The sequence below is a fragment of the Perca flavescens genome, chromosome 22, assembly GCF_004354835.1.
Source record: "Perca flavescens isolate YP-PL-M2 chromosome 22, PFLA_1.0, whole genome shotgun sequence".
Classification (NCBI taxonomy): Eukaryota; Metazoa; Chordata; class Actinopteri; order Perciformes; family Percidae; genus Perca; species Perca flavescens.
The window spans coordinates 12,835,170-12,856,677 of NC_041352.1; the positions used below are offsets into that span (position 1 = coordinate 12,835,170).

Below are 21,508 nucleotides of genomic sequence, written 5' to 3' on the forward strand. Positions count from 1 at the left end.
TTTCACTGTTAGAATGTACATATGATTAAAATTGTAGATTTTTGCATTCTTTGTAAGTGGGCAAACCTGCAAAATCAGCAAGGGGTCAAATACTTATTTCCCCCACTGTAATAGTATACAACGATATGGCAAATGTATGCAAAGACAATGTCTAGGGTTTCCTACAGTGTTTCATATCAGAGGATCTTGCCTGAAACTTCAGCTTACATCACAAGGAATTCAACACGAGGTGGCACTCCTCAGGATTCAAGTGGCATAGCACCTTGGCTGAATAATTCCATGGGACAAAACCTACAGATTACACTAGAACAACATTAAGAGTCTACAGCCATGCTAGCAGCCCCGTCAGGCTGTACTAAGGCACAGCAGAACTTTGGGCTGAATGCTATTGTCAGAATGCTAGCATGCTTACAATGCTAAAATGCAGATGTTTAGCAGATAATGCATACCATGGCTACCACCTTAGTTCAGAGTGTTAGAATGCTCACATTTGCTATTGCTAGGAATGTCTTGTTTGTTGGAAGCCTGTGTGTCTTATTCCTAAGCATTGCTGACAGTTTCAAGGCTACACTGTTAATCCAACATCTACAAAGGAAGTGCGTTCCCATTGTATAGATTATAATAGCAACTAATTAGTGCCGATGTGATGAGTCTCTTTTAATAACAATATTGTGTCAAGTCACAAATTCTCAAACATTGCGAAATCTGGATATTTTTTCACAGGCAAAATAACCAAGTCTAAACAATTCCAACAATTAAGCTAAAAATGATCAACTGGGTCAACAATAAAAACAAATGCTTAGTAGCAGCACGTAATCATTTCAGACATTTCTATATGCATGCGTATTTAACGTGTATTTGATCATGTGGCTATGCACATTTGCAGGTCTAAACTTATTTCAGGCCTCATATTCTTGTGTAATCTGTAGATCTGAAAATGTGAATAGCTAACAATGTAGAGAGCCAGTAATCCATATTATCACTCATTCCATGCCTTTGAAATGGCAAAATAATTTACCCTGTAAAGCCTATAATCCAACACAGAAAGAGTTCAGAGTAGTCTTGTATTATTGAGACAAATCTGCTTGATCTTTAAAGTCAAATATATTTGATTTGTTGTATTTTTTAGTTCTTGCTAACTCTCTATGACCCAGTTTTCTCAGATCTGTCATTTAAATTTCACCGGATCATCTTAAAAAACTGTCAGAGGGCATTTTAAACTTGGTATTCAAAGTAAGAATGGCCATTTAAGTGTTTTCATGGATCATGCTCCTTCAAATCTTTCTGGTGTTCTTTTCATTTTGCGAGCATAATGCGCTTTTTGGTTGAAAATGTCAGCGCAGTGCCCTGCTGAGGTTTCCTTTATCTCTCATCCAACATCTTTTGGATGGCATCTCATCATTACAGCATCTGGTAAATCCCACATTGTGTTAAATACAGTCCAACCTTTTAGTAAACACTTAGTGGAAGGTCAATTTTCACAGATTTGGACTATTTTATTACAGGCAGTACAGTTTTTCTGAACACACAAGTTTAAAAGAGGGAAAAGACAAGTTGGTCAGCTGTGCTAGTCCAACATGTTGCAGCATTAAACACAGAATAAAAACTAAATAAACCCCATTTGTGGCCCTGCAGGTGGTGAAGAATACATGTATGTGTGCTTGTGTTGAGCGTGTGTAAAGCAAAGTTTTATTTGTAAGAATTCATAGGATTCATCAAAACCTCAATCACGCCTGGAACATGGAAATACTCACAGAGTAGTATTTTTTTATATGGCGACGAATGTCAAGTAGCAGTTTGTTGCTGATGTTGACAGCGTCTGCAATGGGGCTGCTCCCACAGGGGATGTGACAGCATCGCAACAAGCTGGGCTCCAACTTTAATCCCTGAAAACGAGAAAGTGTGAGACAACAACAGATTAATTAATATACAGATGATATCAGCAGTAGCTATCAAGCAAAAACTCTTCAGTCTTGTTCAAAATACATCAATAAAAGTGGGCAACAGTAATGTTGAATACAATCCATTCTGGTGACTGACACCAATACTGTAGATGGTTTCAAAGGGCTGCTCTCAAACATGGTTAAAAATGCTGATTGATAATAAAGTCCGATCAATGAAAAAAAAATCAAAAAATCAGAAAAAGAGAAAAGAGAAATGACCTCCCATCTAGGAAACTTGTGAGTAAAGTGAGTTGACCACCATAAAACAATTGAGGAGACACTCAGCTGTATTACTTCACAAAACCAAATTAAGAATCTAAAAGGACTGATCAGATTCTCAGTCCTGTTAACCAATTCTAAGGTAACCAAAAAAAGTCAAATTTTTGTAACCATACTCAAACTCAGATATAGTTGCCAAGGTTTGAGTTATTGCCACCAGTTTTTGATTTACACCAGTTCCTCTTTTTGTTTGTCATAGCAGATGGCAGTCGGGAGAGAAACACATCGCCATATTTGCCGAACACATCAAAAATTTACCCAAAATCTGAAACTGAATGTTGTTACCTAAGCAGTTAGGTAACATAGCAACTTGGCCATTACATTTAAACCTCTACAAAAGGACACATGACAGGCATAAAATGTGTATGGGCTTGAAGCACCTCTGGGTGCTGTAAATTTGAACATTATTGAAGCCTGAAGGAAACGGGTCAACTTGACCTAAATACCACTGAATTTTGCACTTGACAGAAAGGCTTATAGTTAATGCAAAGAAAAAAAGTAGCCACGGTACATAGCAATAATACAAAATATAACAGCTATATAACCGCTTTAAAACACTCGCTCCTTTAAACCTGAGCTTCATTTAACTGTCGAACTGACAGCCACACAAAAAGGTTTCTGCAGGGAAGTCAAGTATGCATGTGACCCCCCCCACCCAACCACACGCAGCGTTTTTGTTTGCCTAGATCATTCCTTTTTCCTTCCATTGTCGGTTCAAGTAAATCAACTCATTTTACTTACCTAATATGCAACTACACACATTAACCCTCTCCATCTCAAGCTATCCTCCTCTTCTTCATGTTTTTTCCCTCTCCCTTTCTGCTCTGGATGAAAGTAGCCTCCCTTCTTTCCCCCCTCTCCTACTCTTTTATCTCACTTGTTTCATTCCAAACTTCATTTCGATAACAGGATTCTTCCTCCCAAATGAGCAAGTTGCATCTATAAAAGTTAACACTTGCCAGTTAATTTATGACTGCGCAATTACACGAAAGTGTGTGTGTATATATATATATATATATATATATATATATATATATATATATATATATATATATATATATATATAAATAAATAAAAGGTAGTTTTCTGTCTTGTGTTTGTGTGAGACCTGAGAGAAAAATTCTAATAATGCAATCTAAGGATTGTATCTTTTGACACTCATTACTCCTCTGAGTATTGTCTACAACCCAAACAACTGTCATCTTTACCACCGCATGTCTGCACTTTAAATAGCTATTTACAAAATTGTAAAACAATTTTAAAAACATTTACAATGTCAAGTGTCTACCCTGACCGTTTTCCATCAATGCCTTGGCCTAACACTATAAAACTCAGGGAAATCCCTGCAGCTCTATCAAGCTTGTTCTCCCTCCACACTTGATCTTTTCATCCCCCTCTACCCGCTACCCCCATCAAACAACTTTCCTCCCCTGTCTGTCCTCCATCATCCATCATCGCCTCCTCCTACCATCTCTGGCTCTGTGTCAGTGTGGAGTCAAGGCCCATCTGTCCTCCCCTCTCACTGAGCTGTTAGACCATGTTCACCACCCTAATTAACTTACTGTTATCAGTTTCTCTGTGTGTGTGTGCATACCGGCCTCTGATGCATGCTGGAAAATTAACACCAGTAATCAGACAAATCCTGGTTAGTTTAGTCTACAGTTTGGAATTATTCCAAACCTCATTTCAAGATCACATTCTACAGTTAAAACGTAAAAAGTAGGTTGTTTACGTTGTTTTATGTGCACAAGCATTTGATGAATTTAAACAGAATCTGCCTCTCTTATGTTTTAGGTGCAAGTGTGTATGCCGCTCAGGAATACATAGCAATGTATCTGCTGAAGTGTGTGATGAAATGAAATGTGTGTGTGTGTGTGTGTGTGTGTGTGTGTGTGTGTGTATAATACTCCTTTTTAATTCAATGCTCGTTATTTCTGCCAGAAGAGGACAGAGGGTTGTCAGTTTTATTAGGGTCTTTCAGACAAGTAAAAGCTGTGTGCCCTGCTCCTCATTAGAAGCTGATAACATACATACAAACATGTGCACGACCTTGGCCTGACAAATGGTAGGAGGTGTGTGTGTGTGTGTGTGTGTGTGTGTGTGTGTGTGTGTGTGTGTGTGTGTGTGTGTCCGTAGAGCAGCAGGGGTTAAGGAAAGGCTTTTCAAGTTGTGGAGTCCAAACTATGCCAATGAAAACAGAGTCCGTATTGGAGCCAGGCAGCTGTCTAAAAATACAGACAGAGACACAATATGGAGGATGACTAAAGCATGAATCCTTCACAGGAAGTTTGACTGAATGCCTATCTGTGTCTCAACTGGTTAATCCATTACACCAGTGAAATACACCATTGGTGACAAAAGCAATCTTCTTATTTTTTCATTTCAGTCTCTCTCAGTATCTCAGTCCGGTTGTCTGTGTGCGAGTCTGTATGTGTGCTGCAAACAAGAACAAGACAAAACCACTTATTCTTCTGCTACAGCCTAAGGTTTTTTTTTTTTCTTCCATTGGCACTTTTGTCCAGGCCGACTCAAACCACAGCAGTGTTTCCCACACACAGACTAATGTGTGGCGGTGCGCCTCACTATCAACACCGGCCGCCGCACATTGCGTTATCAATATCTTTTTTTTTTTTTTTTTTTTTTAAACGCTATTTAAAAACACGTTCCGCTGCATTTCCTTTCCCTGCTCTCCTGTCTCTTTCACTTGTGTCTCGCTCACACACATACACACAGCTCCTCCCACCATGCAGGGTTTGGTGTTTTTAGCCCCCAACGTCGCCTTCCAGGATCCATAAAGGAGAGAAGATGGCTGGCGAAATTCACAAGTTCACAAAAGGTTGGTATCTATCTCGTGAACACCTTTACACAATCACACATTCACAATCACCGACCCAACTCTTAGCAAACAAGTGATTGTGCCCACTTTAGAAAGTTAACTAGTCACAAGTTTGCGGTAAAATGCAGTTGGGTTGTCAAGGTCAAAACACTATGTTGCAGCTATGAATCAAATAAACTTATTATAAATAATGTTATGTCATTTTTTACTCTTACACTGAATGTTTGCTGCTTCAATCCAGATGAGTATTGAAAAGTAGCCTGAACCGGAGGTATCAGTCTGAAACAAAGCTCAACAGTCCGACCAGTGGAATTAGTTATGTTATTAATTTGTTTACAATATTTTCAGGCTTCAACCAGTGAAAGACAGGGTCAGGGAGAGAAAGAGATAGATTTGTTAGGCAATAAAGTAGGAGAGGAGGACAGCATCCAACAGCTTGATCCTCCTCAGTTTTTGATACTTGATTGTTACAACAACACCCCCCCATACACCCACCACAAATTGCTTTCTAATCTGTGGGAAACACTGCACAGTGTGCCGATTTGTGTTACCATTACTAGTTTTAACGTGCCAAGTGACGCCCGAGATGGACCTTCACAGAATATGTCCAATACTAGCTAGACCCACCTCCAGCAGGCTGTCATGACCTGAGAGAATGACATTTTTAAAAAGTATCTTTGGTAGCTAGTTTTTCTTGTGACGTTTGTACTTTCAGATATTGGCCTTCAATTTTACTACACTAAATTACACGGGCGGTTGTGCTTTACTTCCATGGCCTCAGCGCTGAATACTGAATACCACATGTTGTAAGATGTCTGCTGAAAAAAATATTTTTCCATGGACAAGATTTAGCTACTACGCCTGCAAAGGCTAGTTTTAAGATAGCGCTGTGTCGCAGACTCACCGGCACTAAATACACATCTTCAAGTGGGTGCCGCAGTTGCACTGGAAATGCAAAACTCTGTCGTGCAGTGCTGGGCTGACATGCCAAGCAGGGCAGAGTCAAGCCATGTATATGGTAAAGGCCTAAAAGTTACATAGGTTTAACATACACTTGAGTCACATACAAGTCCTGCTATAAATCCTCCTTTTGGCAAGACCAAGCACTGGACCTGGGGCGATCTTACTGATCTTAATGTGCAATTAATGTTGTGTGTTCTATATTATTAGTGTGTTGTTTAATATGATCATTTTAACTTGCGTCAAGAGTCTTTGAGTACCCTGAAAAGCACTCTATAAATAAAAGGCATTATTAATGTATAACAGCATGATGTTGCAGACATGGGCAGATGATATTATTTAGACCACAAGGCCCCTTGTGTGCTAAAAACACAGCAGCAGATTAATAAAAGGGACTGTTGTGATAGTTAAATCTGTGTGCATGTAGACTTCTACTCACAGCTCCTTCAAAGACGCTGTCGTAGATGTTGTCAGTGCCACATTGAGGGCAGGTGAAGGTGAACCTCTCGCAGTCTTTGTAGCGCTCCTCATCAGTCAGCTGGACCGGAGCTCCCAGCATGCCATCAGCCTCTTCCTCCCTCTGGTACTGCTGGTGAGCCCGGAACTGACTTGGGTCCAGACCTGGTGTGGACAAAAGATAATTCTGTTTTACACCACAGATTGATTTTATTCTGTCGCATCTCTCTTTTTTATATGGATCTACAATAAATAGAGCAAATGTTTACTCACAGATGGGGCAGAGCAGGCAAAATACTTTGGACATTTCCATCCAAACCACTTAATTTTATGACTATTAGACAACAACATCTATTTTGTACTTTTATGAGGCTGTTGTGAAATTAGGTGCAACAGCTTCTATGTTTGGCTGCCTCAACTGTCAACAGACTATAAAACAGGAATTATGACTAATACTAACACATACATAAAGAGGATTAGTACTATCACTCAAAATAAGCTGTGCCCCACAATAGGGCTGGGTAATGTTCAAAATCTTTCAATCCGGTGCCAATTTCGATACCTCAATTTCAATGCCGGTTCCTAACGATACTTTTTGTCGATACCATATATGTTTTAAAATCCATTTCAACATCAACAAAAATAAATTAAAACACAAAGCTTTTACTTTCCACCTTAATTGTTAATCAAAACAGTTATCAAAATTAAACAATTCTGGTAAAACTGCTCACTCAGTAACATTATTAAAAGTGCCTTGCCTTGCAAGCTCAGCCTGTAATCGGGGCAGAGAAACCACTGCTGTGCCTGCTTGTCTAAGAGGAAGTGTAACATCAACAGCACCGCGACCGCTTTCGGCTCGCCATTAATATCATTTTGCAGCAAAGGCTGCGTGAAGTTTGAAAAACTGTAACTACACTTGAAACCAACCGTGACTCTCTGTGACTTCAACAAAACTGCAGACCGTTTACTCCGTCCACACCTCTCCGTGTGTGTGTGCGTGTGCGTGTGTGTGTGTCTGTCGGTTGGAGCTCCGCTCTGTGTCAATATGCAGAGGACAGATTGCTTGCGCTTACGTGCTCAGGGCGCTTTCGGAAGAGAAATTTGGCATCGAAAGATAAATAATTTTTCGATACTCATAGGATTGGAGTATTTTTTTCCGGTGCCAGAAAAGTATCGACCTCCGGTACCCAGCCCTACCCCACAAATAAATCATGGCCAGTGGTTATTTATAAAACAGTATGGCTGTAAAGTGCAAATGAGTCATTTTATCCCTCTAAGAAGTGATATGCAAGTTGAACATTTCACTTTTACTCATTTCTGTATTTTGTTATTTTTATGAAGGCATAAGGAAACCTAAAATTCCTCAAGTCATAATTTAACAACTGAGTGACGTTGGGCCGCCCAATCTCAATCAAAGTAAAGTCTTCTACAGTCTACCAAAACCATTAACTCCATAAAGTCATTAACTCACCCAGCCACGTGGCGATGAGCACGATGTCGATGCCCTCGATGGGGTCACAGATGCGGGACACCACAGGGTGGACCTGCTGGGCAAGGTAGTACTGAGTGTCCAGGCTGAGACCCTCCTGCTTCTGGAGCTGCTCTAGAGCATAGGCTCTCTGACTGGCTGCCAGCGTGGAACCGTCCTAGGGAAGAAAGAAATAAAAGCGGTGCCTTGTATTTTATACTATAATGTACACACAAAAAAAAAATCTATCTTTGAAATATTCTTACATTGGTATATACATTATGTTCAGTGCATTCCGGGATTTTAATGATTAGGTTTTTAAATGTAAATATAAAGAGTTTGTTTTTTCTCTTATACACACTAACCTTGCAGATGATGTAGGAGACTGTATCTCCAGCTTTGACCCTGCGACCACCCTGGGAGTTGATCCATAGAGCCACATGGACATGAGGGAGGCTCTTCTTATCTGGATAGTCCTGAGGATCTTTAGTCAAAGCCTGGAGGAAAGTGCACAACCGTGACAATGAACAGAATGGGTAATAGCAAATACAATAGAATAAAACAAAACACACACATTTGCCAGAGCCTCACATAGGGTGTGCTGGGGGTTTTTTTCCCCCCCGCTGCATGTTTCCCCACTTTACACTGTGTACACTGTACATGTGAATTGCTGGTTGTCAAGAGGACGCACACAACCCAGCAGGTGAAGGCTTTTCTATATTCAGGTGTGGAAAATGATACATCCATAGCTATGTCCTCACCTTGTGTATCTCATACTGGTTGAGTGGTACGGTTCCAGCTGCTACTTTCTCTCCCAACTCCACCAGGTGTTTCTGGATGTTCTCCACAATGACATCACGACTCTGGTCAGACAAGATTTGACCAATCACATAGCTGCAAGAACAGAGGAGAGCAAAGGAGAGGAACACATTTTATCATGCATAACAAATACTTCAAATGTTCTGCTTTTCTAAAAGAAAATAATCAATGGATACGTTACAATGCCTGATATGTAGCTTTTAGTGACAACTCTAGTTTATCTAACGTACTTGCCACATTCCTTGGCCAGGTCACACCAATCTCTGCGCACAATGTCCAAGCCTTTGAGCTCCTGCTTGACACTGTATCGTCCTTCGCCATGGTTCTCCACCACCAAGGCAGCGTATTTCTTCTTCTTCAGCAGTAAAAGCGACTTAAACACACCGTCGATGTCGATCTCCAGCAGTTTGTAGAGCTTGTTTACTTCGGCCTTCACCTGCGATTAACAAACACACGTGTGCATTCAAGTGAAAATGTCGAATATCGAAACATCCGAAGAAAAGAAATCAAGAACGTATCTACTACTGGCTGAGACAAACACACCTTGTTGCCAAGTTTGAAGACTTCCTCCAGAGACTTGCTGTTGGTGTTGATCATAATGGAGTCAGTGTCTCCGTAGATGACTTCCAGATTCATCTGAGTCACACAGAGAAAAATAAACAAAAAACTGTTATACAAGTAAGAGAAGACAATATATTAGCTTAAATTGGCACCGAAGTCCCACCCCAAAGGGACAGACAACAGAAAACACTGTTCACAAACTGCTCCAAACAGCTCTATTGTAATCCAGCCTTTACTTCTGTGACGAATGCGCGTCACTTTGTAACATGTTATAATGCTCGCCTAGCTGCTAGCGTGACACACCCTCATACTCTCTTTACTTTATTCAAATAGGTCTTTATCTTTTTGCTTATCCCTTAGCCTGTCTCGGTGTTGCTGTAACATGTTCATTTCTCCCCAGGCATCAAAGTCTTATAGGAATTATGAACTTGTCATAATCAGGATAAGTGATCCAGCATCATAAAAAGGTCTCATGCACTGATGTATTCAAAGAAATAGGAATTGTTACATTTACAATTATTGAGGTAACCGTGACAATACAATCCTGAAACAGATTTTCAGTCATATGCTGTGGTGTAATTTACATTGTCCTTGACTAGATTTGTATTACTTAGCTTGTTAATAACCCACCTTCTGAACCATGTCTTTGGTGTGCATCAGAATCTGAAGGAGAAAGCAGACAACAGTATGAATGGGGACTGATACAAAAAACAAAAAAGCATTAATACACATTTCAGCACAGTAAACAAACAAATCCCTCAGGAACAAATGATTAAATATTAAGTTTCCATGTTATTTATTCTGTGTGTGTGTGTGGACAGTGGAGCAGAGCAGGTGACTTTCTTTTAAATGGGGGATAATTGGCTAAGAGGGCAATTATGAGAGCATGCTGTGACAGGCGTCTTTTCAACCCACACACTCTAGCCAGGCAACACAGATGCACACCTTAATGACTCCTAATGGCCTTTATCACCCGCAGAGTGAGTGACGGACAAATAAGAGAATACTGTTAACGCAGGTTGTCCTCTGTGTGTTTGTGTGTGTGTGTGTGTGTGTGTGTGTGTGTGTGTGTGTGTGTGTGTGTGTGTGTGTGTGTGTGTGTGTGTAAGGGGAAGAGATCTGAGCAGCGGAGGGATCCCAACAGGTGGGGGCCCAGAGGAGGGAGGGCAGGGGCTCTGGGTGGCTAATCTGGGGGGTCGGAACGCAGCGTGACCTGTCACCAGCAATCTGCTCCTCAATCAACCACGGCCGCATATATACGCACCCCGACTCACACTGTGCTTCGTGTGGGGACAAGGACGTGGCTATTTCAAAATGTGTGAGGAAGGGGCGGGGTTGGGCTGCGGCAGGGTGTTCCACTCCCTGAAACCCGAGTGGGACTTAAGCATGCTTTATGGGCTGCGGGTTTGAGTCATTCACAGAACAGCCTCCTCCATTAGGGACTGCAGTCAAGGTCAAGGTCTCACACACACACACACACACACACACACACACCTAAGATTTACTGCAGACAAAATGACTACCCTGTCTCCTGCTAGTTTAGGAGACGAAGAGAAAGATGAAATAAGTCTTAGGCCAGGCTCAATTTCAGTATGGTTGATTTTGGAGACAATTTTAATACATCTAAAAGTTATTATGCAATTGTTGTGGCATACAAGACTTCAAGAAAATGCTTTTTTCTTGTAAGTTAAAAATTGACTCAGAGCTGCATCTAGTGAGTATGTATTTAACATACAAAAAGAAGCTAGAGAAATTATAATTGTTGAGAAATATAAAATAAATTTAAGAACTGAGCCAAAACTAGACACATGCACATTCAGTCCCTTCTTTAAATCTTGATCTTTAAATTTCTGGAAACTAAAATTCAACTAAATTGAGAAATCATATATAGATAAATAACAAGCTAATTAAATACCAGACAAATCAAAGGCATCTCATCATATTGATTGATGCTATTGAAGAGTCCTGAGCGCTCCGGCAAAAATAAATGCAGCGGCGTCCAACTTTTGCTACAATGCAGCAGCATCCAGTAAAGTGCTGCAGTGTGGTAAGTTAAATAAATACAAGGACACATTCCTTATATAAACTGTATTTTACAGTTTACCTTATGTTTGCCACAATAAAAGATAAAAGTGATAATGCTGTGACAATTGTCTAGATTTCTAAAATCCTGTCTCACTATTATAAACCTCTGTGCAGTGTTTTGGCGCCCTCAAATTGACAGACTGCAAACCAGACTTTCTGGATGCTCTTTCATTGTCACATACCTTTTTACGTTTTAACGCAGAGCTGTTTTCAGTATAAACACCTACAAAGACAGATACCAAGGGGAGTGCTCCCTCAAAATGGTATGGCAAAATCTCTTAATGTTGACAAATATCTATCATGTCATGGTATGTGTACGCTGAATGAGGAGGCTGGAATGATCAGAGAATAGATGGAAGGAAAGGGCAGAGAAGTGATGAATAGAGAGATGTGGGAAAGACAGAGACAGAGCGATAGCAAAGTGAGGCAAGCGAGGTGAGAATGCGTTGATGTAATTGATGTGTGGACCCATTTAGACAGGTTTTCCATATGCTGTCAGTCCCAGCAGGACAGATTGCTTTAAGAAATGATACCGCGTGAAAGACAAGTCGTTTGACCAGGATGCAATGTGTGTGTGCTCATCTTTAAACACATACCAACACACACATACTGTATGGACCAATGCAAACACATAGCTACAGGGGGTACAAAGTGAGTGAGAGTGTGTGTGTGTGTGTGTGTGTGTCATCCCTCTGATGACTACACTAGTCACCACTGCGCATGCCGCTCATACTGGAGCAAACAACTAAAAAAGCTTGACTCGTATTACTTAACGTTATCCCGACGCTGTGTCCTTCAGTAATACAACCAAGTCTTTCACATCAACCAGATTATGGAAAAGGGATTCATGTAGAGCTGCATCAATTAATCAATCTGACAAAAAAAATGTATCAGCAGCATCCATTTTCATTTATTTATTTTCTTTTAGCAAAACCACACTGGATCCAGCATGTCAGATAGTAAACCGATCGTAAACTGAATATCTTTAGATTATGAAGTGGCGGTCGGATAAAACGAGACATCTGAATTTGGAAAAAGTCACTGTGAGCTCTGGAAACTTATTCCAGACACGTTCCCCTATTTGCTGACATTTAACAAACCAAGTGAATAACCACATTTAAATATATCTTTAAGTTGTGAAGATTTATATTTCTCCAGTCCTGTATGGTTCAACTATTTTCCCTCAATTCCCCCAATTTTAATAGTTTGGTATCCACAATGAGTCAAGGTGAATCGCTTCTCTTATTTTTCGACTCCGTAAATTAATAAGTCTGTTGAAAATCGTCCAATTACTAAATTTCCTTCTTTTGTCACACAGTAAAACATCACTCAATTGTCTTATGTTCCTGCCTCTTTGACTTCTCTGCTCCTTGGTGTTAATACAGTGTAACTAGACTGGACAGTAATTGGCCTCGCAATGTGAAGGATCACGACAGAAGATTTGGTAGAAAAGATTGAATTTGTTTTTCACACTTGTAATCCCTATCCCTCGCATTCTTCCCATCAGGCCACCATATAGATGAGGGCTCAGGTGTCAGTTTGCATTCTTTGGACTGTGAGAGGTCAAGGAGGTTCAGAGTTCAAATGAGACAGCATGCCTTCCCCGACAATACACTACTAAACACCAATACACTACTTGGGCATAAGTTTTATTCAGGTTTAATTTGTTAACTAACTACATAAAAACACACAACCAACAATTAGGGCACTTTCACAACTGCAGTTCTCTTCATTTGGTCCAGACAGAAGGAAAAAAATGATACGTTGCTGCCTTTTAGTTCTGGTCTGGTTCACGTTGACACCGACTTTTTACAAAAAAATCCTGTGGTTGGTCTGCTTTGCTTTCCGACCACAAAGAACCACACAAGAGTCTGATTGGAAGCAGAACGGTTGTTTGGTCTTCACCAGAGTTTATCAAACAAACTATACACAAAAACTCTAGTGTTGTTCGAATATACGCATCCTTAGATTCAAAATGTAAGGATGCTTATATTCGAGCATCAGAGTTTGTTTTGGATAAACCTGCCACTTGTAGCAGATGGCAGCTTTAAGACAATTCAGACTGTAGCTGCAGTTTTTTCAGACCAACCAGTACTGGACCTGACAGTAGTACATAAGTGTTGTGGATAGTTCTTGTGTTACTAGTAGTAGTAATTCAACACTGACTTGCACAGCTTACAGGTGACATTTTCACTTTTAGTCCCCATTTTAAAAACATAATATACCCAACAATCTGCCTCGAGACTTGAGGAGACATACTTTAGGGCATCTGACCCTGCCAATGTTGCTAAAAGATGTAGTTTGGTTAAGTGGTGCTACCGTAGTCTGTAACACTCAAAGCAGCCATGAAGTGAACTAGGGAGACAGCTACAGGAGCACAGGTCCATGATAAATAACAAATCTTGTCCAGTTTACTAGTGCGGCCGGATAAACCTAAAGCAAAGTTTTTAGAACAGATATTAAGTTAGAAAAAGTGACAGATTGGGGGTTTGATATTTTTACATTTAACGTCATCTACACTAATACCCAGTGCTAATATCTCACTAAATATCACTCAAATCTGTACATGCCCAGTCTATGACCTTTCACAGCTTTTAAATCACTTTTAAGTTAGTGCTTTTAACAATGTCTCATGTCTTTGCACCAGTGTGTCTGCACATGCCTTGTACCCTATAGCTGTGCAATATTGCACCCTGTCATGCTAATTGATGAGTAGTTCAGCCTTGTTGTGATATCTGGCTTTTCCCCAGCTGTTGCTCAGCTATTTTCTGGTCTTCTCTATTAGGGATTTATGTGTGTCTTGTTGTCATGTTGCTCTCAGGTATTCTTTATTTCAGTCAACTTTGACCGCCTCCTCTTCAAGATGTCTGTGCGCCAGGCTGTCATTTTAAATAGGAATAAGGGTCTTAACTGATCTGCATTGGATGCGCGACAAATGGTTTACAGATTGAAAGGACGCAATAAAGACGACATACACACACACACACACACACACAGGTCAGCAGATCAGAGGCAGCATATTAAACCTCAGCGCGGCAGAGGGCCCTTGTAAAAAGAGCCTGGGGCACGAGTGACGATTGTTTTGAAAAGCACTCAGCTGAAAAGCATTTTGGGATGACAGACGGCCGACTGAAATAGCACCTGTGGAGGAACACACCACTGTCAGAGCTGGGATGTGTACGAGTGCACGCACGAACACACACCCTCTCTCCACTAACAATCTCACACACAAAGATGCATAAAATATTTGTAGTCTCTTAGTGTGAGCTCTCATGTGAACATATAAAAAATGTAAATCTTTCTTTCACTGAAATTATTTTACTTGCATGCAAGAATGCACATGCACACACACACCTGTCCTGGCAGATGCCATTGCTGTGCTCTCATGTCTGCTACTGGGGAGACAATCTGTTGTAAAGCTGGGTCTGATTTAATACAACCGGCTGAGATCACAAACACTGGTGTTCATCGAAAATAACTCCGACAATGATAAAAATCTTCCTGCTGTCTGGTCAATAAAAAAATGTGGTACTTCAATCCCCGGAATGGACACATCCCGATAGCAGGCAATAGATGGTTCAGGAAGATGAGATGACCTTTGTAGTTAAGAATCAGCTTCATTCTTACACAGTCAGGTCTAATTTTTATCAACATATTTTTAACAGAAATTTAAGGCATCTATAATGAATATTTTTTTTAATCACAATGTATCAAATGACAATGTAATTTGATTCTTTCTCATAGCATCGTTTTTAGCAGCAGTCTTTTTATAAAAAGCTCTAAAAACCCAAGTTGCACTACCTGCTTGACACCAAACTACAGACAGAAACATTTAGCGACTAGCTGGTAAACATAGCGGAGCATTTAACAGCTAAAGAACCCCATATTTTCTTCAGGATTTGCTACAGACCAAAAACAGCGCTAAAAGAGTGAATATTAGCCAGGTAGCAAGAAACACAACTCCAAATGAATGATGATGTTTCTCTATAACTGCTGGATGTGTAAAGAACAACTGCTTGCTAACAAGTTCACCATATTAACTTGATATAAAACAAAGGTGTTTTTATGTCAATGTTGTGTTCACAACTTGTTTCTGCTGCATCCAAGTGGCCAAAAAAAATCTAGATTACAGGTTTAAATATGTGATTTACCACTTTCTGTCAAGTCTAGGTGGAGTCAATGTAAGCATGTTATATTGTTCAATAACACAAATGCAGTAATGTTAATTAGAGGATCAAGTTCATTAGGTCATAAATCAAGAAATGCTTAGGTTTTAATTGAACTGAACATATGTATCACCTACTTACCAAGTCAGCTAAAACCATGTACTAATTATCTTCTCATTTACAATTCTTATCAGTGGCCCTGATAGAAACACCATATGTCAGATGAATCCGTAATGAATTATAATCCCCTGCCATTAGCTCGGTCTCACATGGCCTCATTAGTAGGTGTTATTAAAGTGGCAGTTTAGATTGTGAAACCTTGTCGTGGCCACTGTCAGCCCTCACAGACGAGCTAATGTAGCCAAAATAGCAGTGCTGCTCCCATGTGACTATTTGTTAAGTCCACTCCTATCAGGAGTAAAGCCATCTCTACGGACTACAGGACGGATGGAGACACACACGGCCAGACACACGGCCACACACACACACGACAGCAATTGAGACCCTGAATGAAAGAAATGGGGGCACATCAGATGAGACATGATAGGGTGGTTTAGGTATTCCTGCGTCTAATTCGGGGAAATGATTTGTGATTCTTGAGACAAGAAGAATGATATAGAACTTGAATGAGGGACACCAGGGGCAAAAATATTTACTTAGGCTTCATTACAAGCACATGCACCCTCACACACAAGTGCACATAGAGGTTTAACCTAAACCAAACTCTGACCTCTCCACACCCTCGGCTCCGTTACCCAAGCCCGCTTCCATCCCTCACTCTGCATGCCATCCAATAATGTTAACTACGAGCTCCTGTCAGGCTGTTTTTAAACACAAGGACAGAGACTCAATTACAGCAGAACGGCTTTACGGAGTCATCCTCCATCCTGAGAGACAAAGACAGAGACACAAACACACCTGCTAATGGCTGTCAGATGTGCTGGCAAAAGGGGTCAAAGGTCAAACCAATCTGCGTTCCACAACAATCAACGGCTTCAAGCGGCCTCTGTTGTTAACATCACTCGATTAGGAGGACTTGCACACACTAACGCACACATACAGTTTGTGTTCAGGGACAAGAGAAGGTTTACATGCCTTCTAAACCAAGCATGTCATAAAAGTGTCAAAACTAAGAAAAAAAAGATTAATTCTGTGTCCTTACTTACATCAGACAAAGATTAACTACACTTGAGGCAAAGCAGCTTTCGTGGTGCCCTTGACTGTTAACAGACACTTCTCCATTTGCTTTGACTAGCAACATTAACACCAGCATAGGAAATTAACACCACCAATGAGCCAAATGCTGTAGAGTTTTTCCTGCAACTGATCTCTGACCGAAAAGAGCATCTGCAGAAAATCCTCCTTTCTCTACGTTTAATTCTCTGTATTTGTAAGATGAGACCGTCAGTTGAAGTCAGGGACACACAAGCCAGTGGTCGAGGGACAATAAAAGTCTTCCTGGTATGACAAATGCATTTATCAGCCTATTATAACCACATGCGTGTACGTTGTGTGTCATATATCGGTTTCTCTGCACCCAACTGTTCTCTGGCGAACATACAAAAGAACCTAAAATAACGCTGAGGGGTTTAGGGGGACATCAATCTGTGGCTGTGTAATCCTAAACCTTCACCTTCCTCTTAATACCCGTAACCCCCCCTTAATACCCACACATACCAGGACAGAGTAGGGCCACAACAAATGGTCGCCCGACAAAGGGCAGAGTTCGGCTTGTAGCACTTGTGTGCGCACACGCATGGACACATCAACACATACATGCAGACACAGATAAATACAAGACATACTTAAGAAACACACACAAGTTGAGTTGGGAGGGGAGCTAAGTGGGGGCTTTCCCCTCTGAACTTGGCAAGTCTGATCAGATAAACCACCGCCAAGGGTCTGTCATCCCCCTCACAGCCCCCTCATCTGAACCCTCTGTGGGCTGAAAAACCACTGTGGCCCCCGGGCTGACCCGTCCTGCCACAGAGTGGGGTTAGGCCTCAATTTAAAACGAGAGTGAGAGAAAGAGGAGCGCTAAGCCAATCAATAAATACACAGAACACATGCACCCGCACACTTGTCCAAACAGATGAAGGGAACGCCGAGGGGCGGGAGGGTGGATTTACACTGCGGACAGAGCAGTGGTCTGTGTACGTGTGACAATTATAAAAATAAAAAGCCTCCTAAATCATGATATGAAAGTAGAGTGCAAATGTGACGATTAAAATGGGGGCCGGGGTGCAAACGGCCATACCCACAAATACACTAGAAACTGCCAGCTGGCATTTCTGGCTTGCTGCAAGCGGAAACTACCAAGAACTGCTTGGCTTATGGTTATTAAACTCCATACAAATTCAATAACACTGCTTTAATTTGTTCAAACTGTTGCCTGAACCAAACTGCACACATATGGTCTGTATAGAGGCTGATTACACTTTAGTATAACAGCCAACAAAATGATGATGATATAATAATAATAATAATAATAATAATAATAATAATAATAATAACTTAGGTTGGGTAGTAGATCAAGAGTATAGACAGAACACATTAAAGTGAAAGAAAATGCAGTTGTAAACAGTAGTGCAGAAAAGTAGAGATTGACCAACTGGATCACATATGTTTGGAGATATCAAAGATTTTGACAGAATACCTAACAAATAAATGTCCAAACATAGATTCAGGAGAGTACTAAATTATCCTCAACAACATTATTTACAGCATCTCGTTTGCAGTGGGACTCCCTGGTTGCGTTGATGTCATTCTCTCCACAAACACAACCTGCATATAAATAGATGCATGCCTCAGATCATGGATACAAAGTAAACAAAACACTAAGATTATGCACAGTGGAGTCTCTTGCTACCATAGCAAGATGAGGTCCAGGCAATGTACTCAGCACACTGTGGGTTCAGATCTGACTGATGAGCTTTTGGCCGCACATCTTTCTGATCGGTCATATCACTCTCCACTGTATGCAATGTACTAATGCAGTAAAGTCCTAATAAAACACAATCCATGTTTACAGCCCTTTAAGCACACTGGGTACTTCTGAAAACTGAGAAAAACGCTGGAGGCAAAGTAGGCCATCAGCAGGTTTCAAGAGCTTTAAATGATCTGAAACCATTTAAAATTAAATAAATTTTCAGTTTCTATAAATTATTGTAGTATGTAAATCACTGCATTCCAATTATCTAAAAGACAATCTATATAAATATATCTCTATCTATCTATCAATTTTTACGTGTATATTTGTATATTATTTATTGTTTGATTGATGAACACAAACAATATCACCTAATTTCATGAGTGAGCGCCAATCTCCATCTCAAATAGGAAATGTTTGTTTAATTATCTCCTATTTTCCTCAATGACAACACTGTGCTTAACTGTGCACCCTGCAAGAAAACTGCAAAGGATAATGAAGCAAATATTTTATTTATTTTTTAACTCAAACTTCTAACCTTTGGCTATAAAACACTTAGATGACGCTACAAGAGCTGTTTGGAGAAATGTTGCGTTAGGTTCGTTTAAAAAGATTACTTAAACAAATCCGTTTACAATTACAACATTTTGCATGGTATTCACGGCTCCTAAACTATTCAGAACTATTTGAATTAACCATCATAAATATTCAGTTTAACAAGCCTGCACACAACTTATGCAAAGTGCAGAAATGTCACCATTTCAGACAATGTAAAAGTAGCTGACTTTGTGAAAATGTAATTAACCCATGCACCTCTGGCTGTTGACAAAGATAAAAGCTAAAAAAAAGTCTGGAGGGAGAAAAACTCCCACCTGCACCAGCGAATCAAATGTGCACTTTTTACAAAGTAGCTCTGTCAGCCGAACAACAAGCTTAACTGGAGGCACAAACGGACTGACAAAATAACACACACACACACACACACACGCGCACACACACTATTAGTGAACACAATGAGTGTGTAAGGGGATATTAATGAAGCCCTCCCCTGAGGCAAAGCTTGATGCCTCTGCTGAGGATGTGTACTGTTAGAGCTCATTAAATGAACATGAGTACTACAACTGACATGATGGTGTGTGTGTGTGTGTGGTGGGGGGGTTTAGTTACAATACCAGATTTAGCTGTTTATGTCATGCAGTACACATGCCTCTGTGCCCCAATTTATTGAGTGTGCACGCCCATTCTGTTCCATTTGTGTGTTAAGAAAGAAGCCATTACACAATTAGACTTTACACAGAGAGAGTTGTGAGCATCATGTGTGTGCCTGTGGCATTTTTGTTACTGGAAAATACTTACACAGAGCTATTGATATCACAGACAACACAACAGGTTATTCTTATTTTGACAAAATGAACTTGAGGGAATAATCATATTCAGAACAGGGAAGGGCACACGGTGAGGGAGAAAGAGATTGTTTATTTTTTTTGGAGAGAAAAGGATGACAAATGTGAGACAGGGAGAAAAAGAAACAGAAGATGAGGTAGAAGTCCGAAAGAAAATGGAATAGTGAAAGGAGTTCTGCACAATGTGGAATTTGATGTAGCAGTGCCCTCTTGTGGACGGAAATTGAAGTATTTTCATTTCGACCCGCCAGATTCTAAATCACAAAAGGCTGTAGGACATCTTCATTACTTAATCACTGAGTGTGTTTTGTGTCTTTGTATGCCATGCCTGCTTGCTCTGTGTGTACTGTAATAAATGTACCACTTCAGTTTAAGCTTATTTAGTTTAGTTTATTTAGATCTGTAGGCGTGACAGCTAAAACTTTGGGTGTCCATAAGTCATTGATGCGTTCATGTACAGTAAGTGGGTTTGACTCACCTCTCTACCCTTGTGTGTGACCAGGGCGGCAAGTGGCTTGGCGTAGAAGCGGCTGAAGCTGAATCCCAGGCAGCCGTACATACTGTTCGCTGTCAGCTTCAGAGCTTTCTGGCGAATGTCATACTGATGGACAGACAGACTCAAATTAGAACAAGCGGCTATAAGTAGAGATGCACCTTTTTTGCAGGCCGATTCCGTTTTCCGATTTCTCATTGAGTTTGAACTGCCGATACCGATTTTAGCCAATTCCGATTTCATATTTTCTAACCACTTTCCAGCACACACAAATATTTATTTTCTATATTTTCTTTAATAGAACATTTTTGAATAGATAATAAAATCACTATAAAACAGAACTATATAAATGACTCCTGGTGTGGGACATTCACACACATCTAAAGTGCAATGTTAGAACCATTTCCTTCTTCTCACATCCAATATCACACTAAAAAAAATATATATAAATAACAAATAAAAATAAAATAAATATAGTCTTATAATATAAATATAGTTTTTAATGTTGGTTTTGAGCGGTATACATCCCCACTAACTTGGGAAGTGTTTTAAACAGTAACGTTAATACAGCGTCTCTCTTTTTTTTCTTTTTACTGCAGCGGGGGCGGCAGAGGGACCGCAGCGTTCGCTAACGTTAGCTTCTTGTGTCATCTGGGGTCTGATAAACAGTAAATTCATCAAAGTCAGTGTGCCCAACGCTATTTTCCAATAAACTGTAGCTGTCAAATTTCACAGGACCCGCGTAAGTGCGGTTTTCATGTTCCAGTTGTCAAGAGGGGAGAGAGAGAGCGGCTGACCGTTCACCTGAAATCAGTAGAGCAGACTACTCTGCAGAGCCGTAACGACTTTATGACATTTCATAAACAGCTGATTGAGCGGCGGTGCGCTCATGTTGCGCGATATTAATCATGCGGTGCCCAAGCACATTTGACCGGCATAAAAATCGGCATATGTCAGACTGACCGGCAGGTCGCCGGTCACGGCCGGTCACGTGAAAATCGGCCAATTCCGGTCACCGGCCGGTCAATCGGTGCATCTCTAGATATAAGGATTTTGTATTCCCCTAAAAATGCCACAGTTATAAAAGATTTTAAAGGTTAGAAGTTGTCT

The 21,508-nt window shown here is 40.5% G+C and overlaps 1 protein-coding gene across 2 annotated transcripts in view; it reads right to left on the bottom strand.

Annotated features, from left to right (window-relative positions):
• The window catches only part of pola1 (polymerase (DNA directed), alpha 1), a 66,158-nt gene that overhangs the window by 28,665 nt on the left and 15,985 nt on the right, over nt 1-21,508 (bottom strand). For both annotated transcript variants that reach the window (XM_028569144.1, XM_028569143.1), the window contains exons 26-34: nt 20,384-20,506; nt 9,953-9,985; nt 9,305-9,397; nt 8,992-9,197; nt 8,704-8,836; nt 8,308-8,439; nt 7,946-8,120; nt 6,458-6,639; nt 1,755-1,886 (exon numbers count right to left, since the gene is read on the bottom strand). In XM_028569144.1, coding sequence (XP_028424945.1) covers nt 1,755-1,886; nt 6,458-6,639; nt 7,946-8,120; nt 8,308-8,439; nt 8,704-8,836; nt 8,992-9,197; nt 9,305-9,397; nt 9,953-9,985; nt 20,384-20,506 — 1,209 coding nt within the window. The remainder of the gene's footprint in view (nt 1-1,754; nt 1,887-6,457; nt 6,640-7,945; nt 8,121-8,307; nt 8,440-8,703; nt 8,837-8,991; nt 9,198-9,304; nt 9,398-9,952; nt 9,986-20,383; nt 20,507-21,508) is intronic.